Genomic DNA, 13774 nt, shown 5'->3' with positions numbered 1-13774 from the left:
CAGCTTTCTATACAGGCCAGTGTTCCTGAAGATGTATGAGTCATGCACCTTTCCCTGACCACCCTGTGTTGATGTCAATGAAACGACCACAGTGATCCACAAGCACCTGCACTACAATAAAGAAGTACCCCTTTCTATAGATGTACTCCATCACAAGATGGTCTAGGGCCAAGATTGGGATATGCTAGTCCTCTATTACACCACCGCAGTCAGGGAATCCATTGCGGTAAAGCAATCCACTATTTCACACACATTGTCAAGAGTCACAGTCCTTTGTAGCAGGATGTGATTAATGGCCCTGCACACTTGTGTTAACAGAACCCCAACGTTGGGCTTCCAGACTCCAAACCGATATGTGACTGACTGGTAGCAGTCTGGAGTTGCCAGCTTCCACACAGTGATCGCCATGCACTTCTCCACCGAGAGGGCTGCTATCATTCTGGTGTCCTTGTGCCGCAGTGCTGGGGCGAGCTCCACACACATTTCCAGGAAGGTGGCTTTCCGCATCCGAAAGTTCTGCAGCCACCTCTCATCATCCCAGACTTGCACAGTGATGCAATCCCACCACTCTATGCTTGTTTCCTGAGCCCAAAAGCGATGGTCCACCATGTGCAGCTGCTCCATCAATCCAAAAGTGGTGTTTCTTTCCATGGCACACAGCAGATGAAGCATCTCAAATGCCTATTCAGATTGGGTGTTCATGATATACTGCATGAGCATCCACAATGTGTTCATAACAGTAACCCCAACAGTAGAGAGCAGTGCAGGATCCATCCTTCCAGGCAGGTATGGCAGGTGCACAGTAATCAGGGACCACTAAAAATGGCATGAAATGCAGTCGGAAGTCCACGAAATGATGGGACAGAAAAAACATTGAGCCCACTCCCATGATGCACTGTGATCCACTCCATCTTCCCACAACTCCTAGCTGCAGAAGGTGGTGAGTAGCACAGTGGGATAGCTATCCACAGTGCACTGCTCTCACTGTCAATGCTAGCGCACCAAATGCGGATGTGCTCCGCAGACAGAAGGAACATTGTGTGAACATGCACAAGCAATGTAATTATATAGTTTTTTTATTGTTGGTGTAACTTGTGTCGACAAAAACTCTAGTGTAGACAAGGCCTGGGACTGAGAGGGAGTAAATACAGCTAAGAGCAGTATTAACTCCCAAGTGTATTTCTCCATGGAAATCTGGGGGATATGGAAGGGTTGGGGCTGGTGCTTAATTTGTGCCAGGGCTTGCCAAGTCTGAGCCCCGGCACCTCTAGGCTTGGCAGTTCATAGTCCCAGCACCTCTGAGCTTGCCGTGTCAGTTATGAAAGTAAAAAAATTGCTTGAACCTTGGAATCTGATTGCTTGAGCCCCAGCAACTCTTTCATTATAAATTAAGCACTGGTTGGGGCTGTGGAGCATGGCCAGACTTCTCCTTGCTCCTCCTCCTCCTCCTCCTGTTGTTATATGAAGAGAAGGTTGTGTTCTTAGCCTCTCCAAAACACAGCATACACACATTGTGCAAACGGGATGTGATTGTGTTAAAAAAGTAAAATGATACAACAGGTTGGGAGGACTGAGGACTGTTCAGCCCTAGGGTTACCACACGTCTTGGTTTTCCCAGACATTGCCTCTTTTTTGAGCTTCCTTTCTCTCTCTGGGTGGATTTTTCAAACACAGGAAATATCCAGGACATCTGCAGAGCAGACAAGCTGCAGCTCAGAAAGTGGCCCGGTAGGTCCACTCTTTGATTGTTTCCTTCCCTGCATCCACAGCTGATTGGTCCACTCTCCTGAAAGCCACAGCTGCTGTATCCCACCCACCCAGGCCCCAGTTCCCATCCTTGGAGTGGGGGGGTCTTGCAGGAATGTGGTGATTGATGTCTGGTGCTGTGTCCTGAGCTTGTGCTAGCCACCTTGCCACCATGTCAGGGCATGACACTGCCCCCCTCTCCAGTGAGTACCCCGCTACAGGTACCCTCTCTAGCTCCCCCAACTATACTCCCACAGTCTCCCTCTTTTTGGGAACCTGAAATATGGTAACCCTATTCAACTCAACCCTAGGCTCTCTTTTCCTAGAGAGCCACTACCATCTCTCTTATATCCAGGGTGAATTTTAACAAGGGACAGTCACAAATGCTTGCAAGGATTTGCATAACATATCTCACAGGAGCTACATCTGCTCACAGGAACAGGGTGGCTTCACAAAAAAACAGTGGCACCCTATTACATTCATACTACAGTACAGTAACCAACAACTATAGACTAATTTACATGAATTCCCTACCAGGATACAAAAAGAAAAAAGACATGTAAGAAAGTGACAAAATTATGATTGTTGAATGAAAAGGTTGTCTTGGCCATAGATTTTTTGTGTTTTTTGTTTTTTGGGGTTTGTTTTTGTTTTTTTAATTTCACAGTACTGTTTCATTGTGAATTACCTGTGGAAAGATTTTGAACTATGCCTGCTGCAGCTGTGTGAAAAATAATATCAGCACCATCATTGAGGTAATGAAGGTTGTTGCGACAATCAAATCCTCTGTATCCAAAAACATGGTCTAAAGCCAGCTCCTAGTTAAGTAAAGAAAAAAGATTAGATAGTGGAATAAAAACAAACAAGGGAGTTACCAACCATGTTTGGATCAGATAAAGCAGGGTGCTAAACCAATTAGACAAGCAAATATTTCGGGAGGCAAAGAAATAATTAAACAATAATTAGTAAAATTTCCCTACTCTACTATTTTAAGGATGACATTTTCATTGACTATCTACAATACTACTGGTTGACTAGACCACTGAATTCATATTCTGATTCTTAAATAAATCAGGTTTCAGAGTAGCAGCCGTGTTAGGCTGTATCCGCAAAAAGAAAAGGAGTATTTGTGGCACCTTAGAGACTAACAAATTTGTTTGAGCATAAGCTTTCGTGAGCTACAGCTCACTTCATCGGATGCATGCAGTGGAAAATACAGGGGGGAGTGTGTGTGGTAACACCCATTGTTTCATATTCTCTGTGTATACAAAATCTCCCCCCTGTATTTTCCACTGCATGCATCCGATGAAGTGAGCTGTAGCTCACAAAAGCTTACGCTCAAATAAATTTGTTAGTCTCTAAGGTGCTAAAAGTACTCCCTTTCTTTTTAAATAAATCAGTCAGCTATAAACTGGTTGTTTCTTTAAGGGCTATTTAAGGTAAATTTAAGGTCAACAAACATATATTCTATAATTCTATGATATACATTTATTATTTTTTTCACCCAAATCAATTTAAAGAAATTGCAGTGCAAAAGTTATGTGTAAAAAAAAGTTACCTACCTTTTGTAACTGTTATTCTTCAAGATGCGTTGCTCATGTCCATTCCATGTTAGGTGTGTGTGTGCCCACGTGCAGGGTTGTCGGAAATTTTTCCCCTACTGGTATCCATAGGGCCGGCTCTTGCCATCAAATCTGACAGAGGTGACAGATGATGGGTCATGGAATGGACATCAGTAACACATATCGAAGAACAACATTTATGAAAGGTAGGTGACTGTTTTTTCTACTTTGAGTGCTTGTTCATGTTGATTCCATGTTAGGTGACTCACAAGCAGTATCCCTGGAGGTGGGCTCAGAGTTCACGGACATGCAGCCTGCAACAGTGCTCTGCTGAAACTGGCATTGTCCCGGGCCTGCTGGATGATGGCGTAATTGGACACAAAGGTATGGACAGCCAACAAGGTAGCGACTCTACAGATGTCTTGAACCAGCACCTGGGCCAGGAAGGCTGCTGATGAGGCCTGGGCTCTTGTGGAATGGGTGGTTACAATTGCCAGCGGTGGGTACTTTTACCTGTTCATAACAAAACTTGATGCAGGCTGTTATCCATGAAGAGATTCTCTGCAAAGAGATGGGCAGATCTTCCATCCTATGCGCCACTGCGACAAAGAGCTGAGTCGATTTTCGGAAAGGTCAGAGCCTCTCCATGTAAAAGGATAAGACCCGCCTAACATCCAGGGTGTGTAATCTTCACTGGATTTGTGAGGTTTTGGAAAGAACTCTGGGAGGAAAATGTTCTGATAATTGCGAAATTGCGACACCACCTTCGGTAAGAAGGCTGGGTGTGGTCGCAGCTGGATCTTATCCTTGTAGAACTCAGTATAGGGTGGTTCCCATGTGAGCACTCTAATTTTGGAGACTCTTCGGGCCAAAGTGATTGTAATATGGAAGGAGACCTTCTATGAGAGGAGCAGCAATGAGCACGAGGCTAATGGCTCTAAGGAGGGCCCTGTGAGCCTTGACAGTACCAGGTTCAGGTCCCAAGCTGGGATAGAATCATAGAATCATAGAATCTCAGATTTGGAAGGGATCTCAGGAGGTCATCTAGTCCAACCCCCTGCTCAAAGCAGGACCAATCCCCAACTAAATCACAATAGGGTTGCGAACTTGAGGATAAAGTCACTCCAAGCGACTTGGTCAGGAGACAGATTCTGGTCCAAGGCCCAACATGAAAAGTGTTTCCATTTGGCCAGGTAGGCTGCCCTTGTGGAGGGCTTTCTGCTACCCATCAGGACTTGCTGGACTTGAGTTGAGAATGCTTGTTCCTCCTCATTCAGCCATGCAGCAGCCACTTCATCAGATGCAGGGATGCTAGGTTCGGGTGCAGCTTATGACCATGATTCTGGTACAATAAGTCCGGCCAGAGCGGGAACTCTCACGGCACTGCTGTTGAGAGCTGCAACAGCATGCCAAGCCAATGTTGGTGTGGCCACGCCGGAGCTATCAGGATAACCCTTGCTCTGTCCCGCTTGATCTTTAAGAAGTTCCGGTGCACCAGTGGAATCTGGAGGAAGGCGTATATCAGTGCCCCCGACCATGGGAACAAAAAGGCATCAGACAGGGAGCCACTGTTGAGCTTGCAGATCAAACAGAATCAATAGCATTTTCTGTTCTTCCTGGAGGCGAACAGGTCAACCTGGGGAGTCCCCCACCTGTAGAAGCTCACATTGACCACCTTTCAGTGGAGTGAGACAAGAAGGACCTGCTGAGATCTGCTGGTGCATTCCTGGCCCCTGGGAGGTGCAATGCTACGAGGTGAATGGTATGTTGGATGGAGAAGTCCCATAGCCTGAGCGCCTCCTGACACAGGGCTGAGGAGTGGGCTCCACCCTGCTTGTTGATATAAGAACTTGGACTACCATTAGAACTTGGACTACCCCACCTCTCAGGTAGGGAAGGAACGCCTGGTAAGCCAGGCATATCACCCTGAGTTCCCTGATATTTATGTGTAGGGAGCGTTCCTCCCACAATCAGAGACCTTGAGTGCTGAAGTTGGCTCCCCACCCTAAGTCTGAAGCATCAGAAACCAGTGTCACTGATGGGGAGGGGTTATGAAGGGGACCCCCTCCAATATCACATGCAGGTCTGTCCACCACACCAGGGATAACAGAATGTGTGGCAGAACCATGACTAGATGTGGATAAATCTGTATGCCTCTCCACCTCTACTGCCACTATCGCCATACATTTCATGAAGACCCTTGGAGGGGAGGGGAGACTGAAGAGCAGCGCCGTACACTGGTAATGACTCTGGCCCACCACAAAACAGAGGAATCTCCTGTGCCCATGGAAAATAGAAATGTGGAAATATGCATCCTTCAAATCGAGGGTGGCGAACCAGTCTCCTGGATCCAGGGAGGGGATGATGGAGGCCAGAGAGACCATGCAAAATGTCAACTTTTTGAGATATTTGTTGAGGCAGTGCAGGTCTAGAATGGGTGTGAGGCCCCCTTTAGTCTTTGGGATTAGGAAATACTGTGAATAGAAACCCTTTCCTCTCATGTTCTGAGGGACTTCCTCCATGGCCCCTATGCAAGAGGGTCTCCACCTCCTGGGCGAGGAGCTGCTTGTGAGAAGTGTCCCTGAAGAGGAACAGGGAAGGGGGGTGGGAGGGAGGGATGGAGGAGAACTGCAGGATGTAACCAGATGTTATGGTGTTGAGCACCCAATGGTCTGAGGTGATTCTGGACCAAGCAGTAAGGAATGGGAAAAGCTGGTTCAGGAATAGAGAAGGGGCTGGATCCAGGTGCAAGTATGGTGCGTCACCCTAAGCTGGGCGCACCTTCAAAATGACTGCCTCAAACCACCTTGGTAATGGGCAGGGCCCAGTTAGGAGGCCGAGGAAGATGGGGCCAATTGACACAGCTTATAACCTTTGTCCCTCTTTCTATAGGAGGGCTGGTGAAGTGGACCTGGGTATCTGGGTGGCAGTGGGGGTGGCTGTTGGCCCTAAGGTGTATACAATAGGAGGGAATGGAGGCTGACCCTTGAGTTCTTTAGCCTCTGCAGCTTTGTGTCCATTTGCTGCGAAAAGAGAACTGGTCCTCGTTTGACAGCCCAGAAGACTTCAGCCATGAACTATGCCTCAGGGTCATAGCTGAGGACATAGATTGTGAGGCACAGACAGCTGCATCCAGCACCACTTGAAGAGAGGCCCTGGCCACCGCCTTAACCTCCTCCAAGATGGCCGAGAAATCCTGTCTTGCCTCCTGAGGCAGGGAGTCTGTGAAAACTTGGCCATCTAGTCCCAAGTGTTGTTACTGTATCGCCCAAGTAGAGCTTGCTGGTTGGCAATACATAAGGCTACAATTATGTCATGGAGGTAGGGTGACCAGATGTCCCAATTTTAGAGGGACAGTCCCAATATTTGGGGCTTTTGCTTATATAGGTGCCTATTACTCCCCACCCCCGTCCTGATTTTTCGCACTTGCTACCTGGTCAGCCTACATGGAGGTCACGGAAGTCACGGAATCCATGACTTCCAGAGACCTCCATGACATTTTCTGCCTTGGGGCTGGAGCTCCCAGCCGGCCTCCCGCAGCTCCCAGCCCCTCACCCTGATGGGGGGACCCTGCAGCTCTCAGCTATGATGGGTGGCAGGGGAACCCCACACAGCTGCCCAGCCATGGCGGGTGGCGGGAGGACCCTGCAGCTACCCAGCTGCAGTGGGTGGCAGAGGGATCCCACCCAGCTGCCTACCTGTGGCAGGCAGTGGGGGGACCCCCTACAGCTGCCCAGTCACGGCAGGCAGTGGGTGGACCCTGAAGCTGTCCAGCTGTGGCAGGGGAACCCCCCAGAGGTCCCAGCCACCATGGGGGGTGAGGAGACCCTGCAGCAGGCCAGCCCCCAAAGGCAGTGGGAGATCCCGGAGCTCCCTGTTGCCATGGGTGGTGGACCCCACCCTGAGCTGCTCAGAAACCACATGTGGGGGACCCCAGAGCTCCCACTCATTGAGGCAGCACAGTGGGTGCTCCCAGCAGCAGTGGGTGCTGAACCCCTCTCCCCATTTTGTCAGGAATATATTTAGTGAAAGTCAGAGTCAGGTCACAGGCTTCCATGAATTTTTGTTTATTGCCCATGACCGATCCATGACTTTTACTAAATATATCCATGACAAAATCTTAGCCTTTCCAATACATAACTGGAAACTGGCTGCTGAATAAACTTTTCTTCTGAAAAGGTCCAGTTTGTTAGCATCCTTGTTTTCAGGGGTTACACTAAACTGCCCCGTCTATCTCTTTCATTGGCTGTCGAGACCACCAGCGACCCAGGGGGAGGGTGAGAATACATGTACTCAAACCCCTGAGTCAGGACATAGTACTTTTTCTCTGCCCTCTTTGAAGTTGGGGGCAGAGAAGATGGCGTTGGCCACAATGCTTTTACCGGTTTTAGCACCCCTGTCGTGCACTGGTAAGGCCACCTTAGAAGGAGCTGCTGCAGCAAAGATGTCGAATAGGCTCTCAGCCAGTTCTTTGAGAACCTTGATTTGCAGTCCCAAGTTGGAGGCCACTCTTTTGAGCAGCTGTTGATGGGCACGCAAGTTGTCAGGTGGCAAAGGACTGGCAGGCCCGGTCACTGCCTCCTCCGGGGAAGAGGAGGAGGAGACAGCTATAGGCGGTGTGGCTGGTTCCTCCTCGGCCACAGGTGCCAATTGTGCAGGGGTCTTCGTGCCGAGGTCCGGCTCAGAATCTGATGCCTGTACATCGCCTGGTGCCTATAGTGCCAAAGCTAAGGTCTGGCCCTCAGAAACCACAGAGGGGTTTGAATATGAGCGGAAACCCCCAGAAGGTTCAATACTGCCATTGGGGTGGCTATTGGGTGGACAGCCAGGGGCTCAACAGTGGGCCTGTCGCCAGTTCTGGCCCATGCGATCAGAGCTGATGATGCCTTGGGGGTCGGGAGGGCTCACACTCACATCCCGAGGAAGACTCCTCCCTGGGAGACCAGGGTGGGGCTGAAGCTGTCACATGCTATCTGGTACCTGGCTGATTGGGGACAGACGTCATGACAGGGAGCGATGCCTCGGAGACAACGACTGGTGTCTTGGCACCAGAGATGCACTTTGTGGTGCCGGGGATTGGAGTCAGGCAGGCGGAGACTGGCCGGCTGGAGAGTGACTATGTAGTGATGGGGAGCAATGGACCAGGGATCAGTGCTGTGAAGGAGATCGGTGCTGTGTTGGAGGCCCAGATGGGGGGGTCTCATCGCAGGCTTCCCTTTAGAGGGAACCGCCTTCGAGGGGTAGATGAGGCGTATGTGGCACTGGGAGAGACATCAATCTCCTGCCACTTGGAACGCCTCCGGCGTTGAAGGCACCAAGAAATGTTGCAGGCCCTGACCAATCCTGGTAGTCGGTGGTGGATCCTGATTTGGGCTCAGTGCACTGGGTGGAGTAGCCACTGCCCAAAGTGGCTTCAGGGAAAATGAGTAGCCCTGCAGGGGTCTCGACTCATGTGGAGATTCCAATTTCCCGGGTAGTTGTGCGTGGTGCTAGGGAACAACTTCGGTTCAACTGCAACTTCTTATGCTTCTTCTTAGACATGGAAAAGGGGGAGCGGTGCCAGAAAGATGCCAGTGCTGGGGGAGCACTCCACACCAATGCCGAGGTGCTCAGTGCTGAGTCGGAGCGGCATGGTTACAACGTGGGGCACAGGGCAGCCTCCATTAATAGGGCTTTTAATCTGATGTCCCTGTCTTTGAGAGTGGGAGGTCTGAAGTTTTTGAAGATCCTGCACTTCTCTTTAATATGTGCCTTCCCGAGGCAATGAAGGCACCTCGTGTGCAGGTCACTGATGGGCATAGTACAGATTATTTTAAAAACCTATGTGATATTGACAGGCCAAGTAATTGCTGCAGATAGTATCCATAGACAGCTATAGTATTTGGCTTGCTCAGTGCATTTAGTGAACATATATTTTTAAAATTAGGGACTACGTTTTCAGAAAAATGTGCACTCCCAAATACACAAAAAACAGCATAATTTGGGGCACCATTTTTATTTCGTATGCAGTCATGATAACTGCATGTGCAAATGACCAATGTGTAGCTAGTTATTAACATGTTTAATATAGCAAATGTCTGTGTAAATTAGGGATGTACAGAGAGTCACAACCAGGCACATATGTGACTTTAGTCTGCATTCGAAGTATGGGTGAAATTCACCCAATAAACATTAATCCTAAAAAAAAAGAAGAAAAAAAAGTGCTAAGCCTGACCTCAACCAGTTTCTTTTTTTTGTTGATATCATTCTTTTGTAGTTTCTCAGGCTGAGGAGCAGCTCTGCTAACTGGTGGCCTGAAACAAGCACAGAGAAAACAAAGGAGAAGATAATTAATAAGTCTGAAATGCCTGCTGTACTTGCATTGTAATTCTTGTATAATTAATCCTTACTTGGCAAAAAAATCACTTCAGATGCAAACAGTAAATGATAACTTATTCCTTTTTATTTAATCTGAGCTGCTTTTTCTTTGGTGATCTAATCTTTGGGGTATTTTAAGGGCAACATTTCACAAAGCATAGAGCTAGTGTATTTATTGCAACATTACGTAGCACAGAAAGTTGGACTCAAAAAGAGCAAAACAAAATCAAAAGTAAACAAATTAAAAGTAAACAAACAAAACCCCCACAACTCAACCAGGAAAATAAAAGCTCAAAATATACATGAACAAAATATATCAGCAGGTGATCTTGTGACAATAAAAGAGGAAAGAGTTACCTTGATCCCCTTGTAAGCAGCAAATAAAACCAAGTAAGAAACTTAGTACGGTTTGTACAAATATTTTGGCCATTTTAATCATGCACAAGCATTTTCAGAGTTGATCAGTCATTCCTGGGTGGCACAAACCATGCTATTCAAGCATGCCAGCAAGAACTAAAACAGAAATTAAAGAGTGCACCAGTCTACAAATTCAGAAAGGTCATACCCTGGCATCACCGGGCAAACTCCTACAGGACAGGGAGAAAAAAAGGAAGCTTTATTAATGCTTCCCACACACTTTATACTGAACTGAGAATACTTTTGTGTATTTTAGCTTTTTCGGAGTGCCTTATAGAAACTGTAACTCTTGGAAACATAACAACAGTCTCATGAGTGCTGCTGAGAGTTTCACACAATGGACGTTTATTTGTATTTTAGTTCAGCTCATAATTTAGCCTACTTCCTGTTGTTTCTTGGTAGGCCAACTTGTGTACTGAGACAGTTTCTATTTTTTTGTTCTCAGGGAAACCAGGTTCCTTTATTTTCTCTGAAATTGTTCAATCGAAACACATTATGTAATCATCAGTGATAACTGGACCAAACCGTGGTATAATCACCACCAGAGACTAGATGAGAAGTAAACGGTCATAAAATTTCATTCCATATAAAACATTAAGCTAAGCTAGAACATTTTGCAAAGGCCAATTTGAACCCAGAACTAGTATGAGGCCTTTAAATGAACAATTCAGAAAAGCATCAATTGTTTTCTTGCATGTTTCCTGCTCTTTTTTCTGTTTTAGTATAATTTTAAAATGAATTGATTTTACGTTTCTTCCCCTAAGAATGTCTGTTAAAGTTTATGACAAAAGCAAGCCAGGATTAAGTAGCCAACACACAATTTATTTTGAAAATATAAACACACTCACATATATATATACACACACACAGTACATACACACACAAATATTGTATGTATTTATATATACATATATATATATACACATATGCATTCAGTGCTTTATTTTCATATTGTGGTTCATAAAAGAAATGTAAAAGAAAAGCAGCATTAAGTTCATTTTCACTTTTAAAAAGTCTATGGTCATCGTTAATTTGGTTGAAACTTAAGATGGCAGTGTTGAGGGTGAGAAATTTGCATTGTAATAAATTAAATATATTTACCCTTTGTGACCAGTTCTGCACATTTATAGAAACCTGTATTTTTCCTGTGTGTTAATACTTACTTGACAATTCCCTGCCTCCAAAGGAAAGCAAGTTAAAACATAATACAAGTATTAACCATTTCTTTCCAGTAATTTAAAGAAAATGTGTGCACAGTAAGAGATAGGAGGAATGAATTCTAGAAAAATTTAGACACACTCAAATGTTATGGGCTTTAATTTTTGCAGGCACTCTGAATCACTACAGACTTTGTTTCTTTTAGTAATAATGGGCCTTAGTCTGTTCTTACACCCGTTTTACACAGATGTAACTCATATTCAATGGACTTAATCCAGATTTATACCTGTGTGAGTCAGAACAGAATTAGCTCTGCTGTTTCTATGGATGGTTAGGTGGGAGTGGAAAAAGATGTGAGTGACAGTTCTCTTCCTCCCTTCAGCTAACCAATAAGTCTGTAGTGAAATATTTAGTTGTAGCAGCAGAAAGAGGAGGATAAAACATGGGTGAGCAGAGGTGGCAGTATTGGGAGGGCAAACAAATTAAGTGGCAAGGTGAAACATTGGGAGTGGGAGATTTGAAAGAGAGAGGGAGAAAAGGGGAGATGTCTTAGAGGAAATGGAGTCAGGGCTGAGAGAAAAGGGTACAAGTTGCTGAAGGAAGAGAAAAAGAGGCCTGACTGCAGAAAGAAAAAGAGACAGAGCTACTTAGGAAGGAGAGTAAAGGAGTAGAAACAGCAGGTCAGAAAGAATTAGGATAAGTTCTCCGGGGCAGGGATTGTCTCTTGGTCTGTGCGTGTACAGCACATAGTACAATTTGACTGATCAGTGCAAGTGTAATAAAAATGATAACAATAATGAGAAACCTGTTCCTAGTGAAGTTATTGGAAACAGGATTGGGCCGTCAGAGAGGACCTTACATGAAAGAGACAAATAAAGCCGCTGTCACCTGAGAGAGGCAGAGGAAAAAGTCCTGGCAACTGAGATTGAGGGTGAGCCAGTGATGAGCTGCCAAAATCTTAACAACTGGTTCCCTCCTCACTCCATGAGGGGGTCGTTGCCCACCCCCGCTCCCTGGGACTCCTGTCCCATCCAACCCCCTGCATTCCTTGACTTGCCCTCCCCCAGAACCCCTGCCCCATCCACCCCTGTCCCCTGACTGCCCCCAGAACTGGGCAGGAGGGTCTCGTGGGCCACCGTAGTGGGTGCCACCCCACCCCTAAGAGCCAGAGGGACCTGCCGGGGGGTGAGGTGGGGAGTCCTGGTGGTGCTTATCTGGGGCAGCTCCCAGGAAGCATCTGGCAGGTCCCTCTGGCTCCTAGGGGTGGGGGAGCATAGCTGGGGGGGAGCAGGGGGAGCGGCCACTCCCCCCACTGATCACATCAAAAGTGGCACGATAGGTGCAGACTCCCTGGGTGCTCTGGGGCTAGAGCACCCATGGGGAAAATTTGGTGGGTGCAGAGCACCCACCAGTAGCTCCCCACTCTGCGCCCGGCCCCAGATCATCTCCGCTCTGCCTCCTCCCCTGAAGGCACCGCCCCGCTCTGCTTCTCCGCCCCCTCCCCGGGCTTCCCGTGAATCAGCTGTTTGGTGGGAAGCCTGGAAGGGCTGAGAAGCAGGCAGCAGCGGCTTCACACTCAGGCCAAGGGTGGCGGAGGCGACCTGGGGTGGGGAGCGGTTCCCCTGCACCCCACCCCAGGGTTACCTGCTGCGGCGTGGGCGGCCCTCCTCGCACACCCCGCCCCAGCTCACCTCCGACTCCCTGGGTCTGAGTCCGAAGCCGCCACCTGCTTCTCAGCCCGCCCCGGCTTCCCGCGCGAACAGCTGATTCGCGGGAAGCCTGTGGGGGGGCGGAGAAGCAGGGTGGGGTGGTGCATTCAGGGGAGGAGGCGGAGCGGAGGTGAGGTGAGCTGGGGCCGGGGGTGGGGTGGGACGGGGAGCTGCCGGTGGGTGCTCTGCACCCACCAAATTTTCCCCATGGGTGCTCTAGCCCCGGAGCACCCATGGAGTCAGCGCCTAAGGCACCACTTTTGGCCAGTTAAATTTAGAAGCCCTTTTAGAACCGGTTGGTCTTCGCAGAACAACCGATTCTAAAAGGGCTTCTAAATTTAACAACCGGTTCTAGCAAACCAGTGGGAACTGGCTCCAGCTTACCACTGGGGTGAGCCCAAAAGCAAAGAGATGGGCAGAGAGGAAGACCTGGGTGCCAAGTGGGACACAAAGGTGGGCAAGCACTTAGAGGAGAGGAAAGTGATCAGGAACAGTCAGCATGGATTCACCAAGGGCAAGTCATGCCTGACTAATCTAATTGCCTTCTATGATGAGATAACTGGCTCTGTGGATGAGAGGAAAGAAGTGGACGTGTTGTTCCTTGACTTTAGCAAAGCTTTTGACATGGTCTCCCACAGTATTCTTGCCAGTAAGTTAAAGAAGTATGGGCTGGATGAATGGACTATAAGGTGGATAGAAAGCTGGCTAGATTGTCGGGCTCAACGGGTAGTGATCAATGGCTCCATGTCTAGTTGGCAGCCGGTATCAAGTGGAGTGCGGTCCTCGGGCTGGTTTTGTTCAATATCTTCATTAATGATCTGGAGG

At 47.9% G+C, this 13774-nt stretch overlaps 1 protein-coding gene across 10 annotated transcripts in view; it reads right to left on the bottom strand.

Moving 5' to 3' along the window:
* EML6 (EMAP like 6) overlaps positions 1 to 13774 on the bottom strand; it is a 317349-nt gene that overhangs the window by 41616 nt on the left and 261959 nt on the right. For 9 of the 10 annotated variants that reach the window (XM_073339271.1, XM_073339273.1, XM_073339274.1 and 6 more), the window contains 2 exons: positions 9523 to 9601; positions 2435 to 2564 (listed from right to left, as the gene is read on the bottom strand). In XM_073339271.1, the coding sequence (XP_073195372.1) occupies positions 2435 to 2564; positions 9523 to 9601 (209 nt within the window). Of the gene's footprint in view, positions 1 to 2434; positions 2565 to 9522; positions 9602 to 11245; positions 11261 to 13774 lie in introns of those variants that run through there. The other variant, XM_073339282.1, reaches the window with a different exon arrangement.

The sequence above is a fragment of the Lepidochelys kempii genome, chromosome 3 (assembly GCF_965140265.1).
Source record: "Lepidochelys kempii isolate rLepKem1 chromosome 3, rLepKem1.hap2, whole genome shotgun sequence".
In the NCBI taxonomy this organism is placed as follows: domain Eukaryota; kingdom Metazoa; phylum Chordata; order Testudines; family Cheloniidae; genus Lepidochelys; species Lepidochelys kempii.
This window is presented reverse-complemented; position numbering and strand designations above follow the sequence as displayed.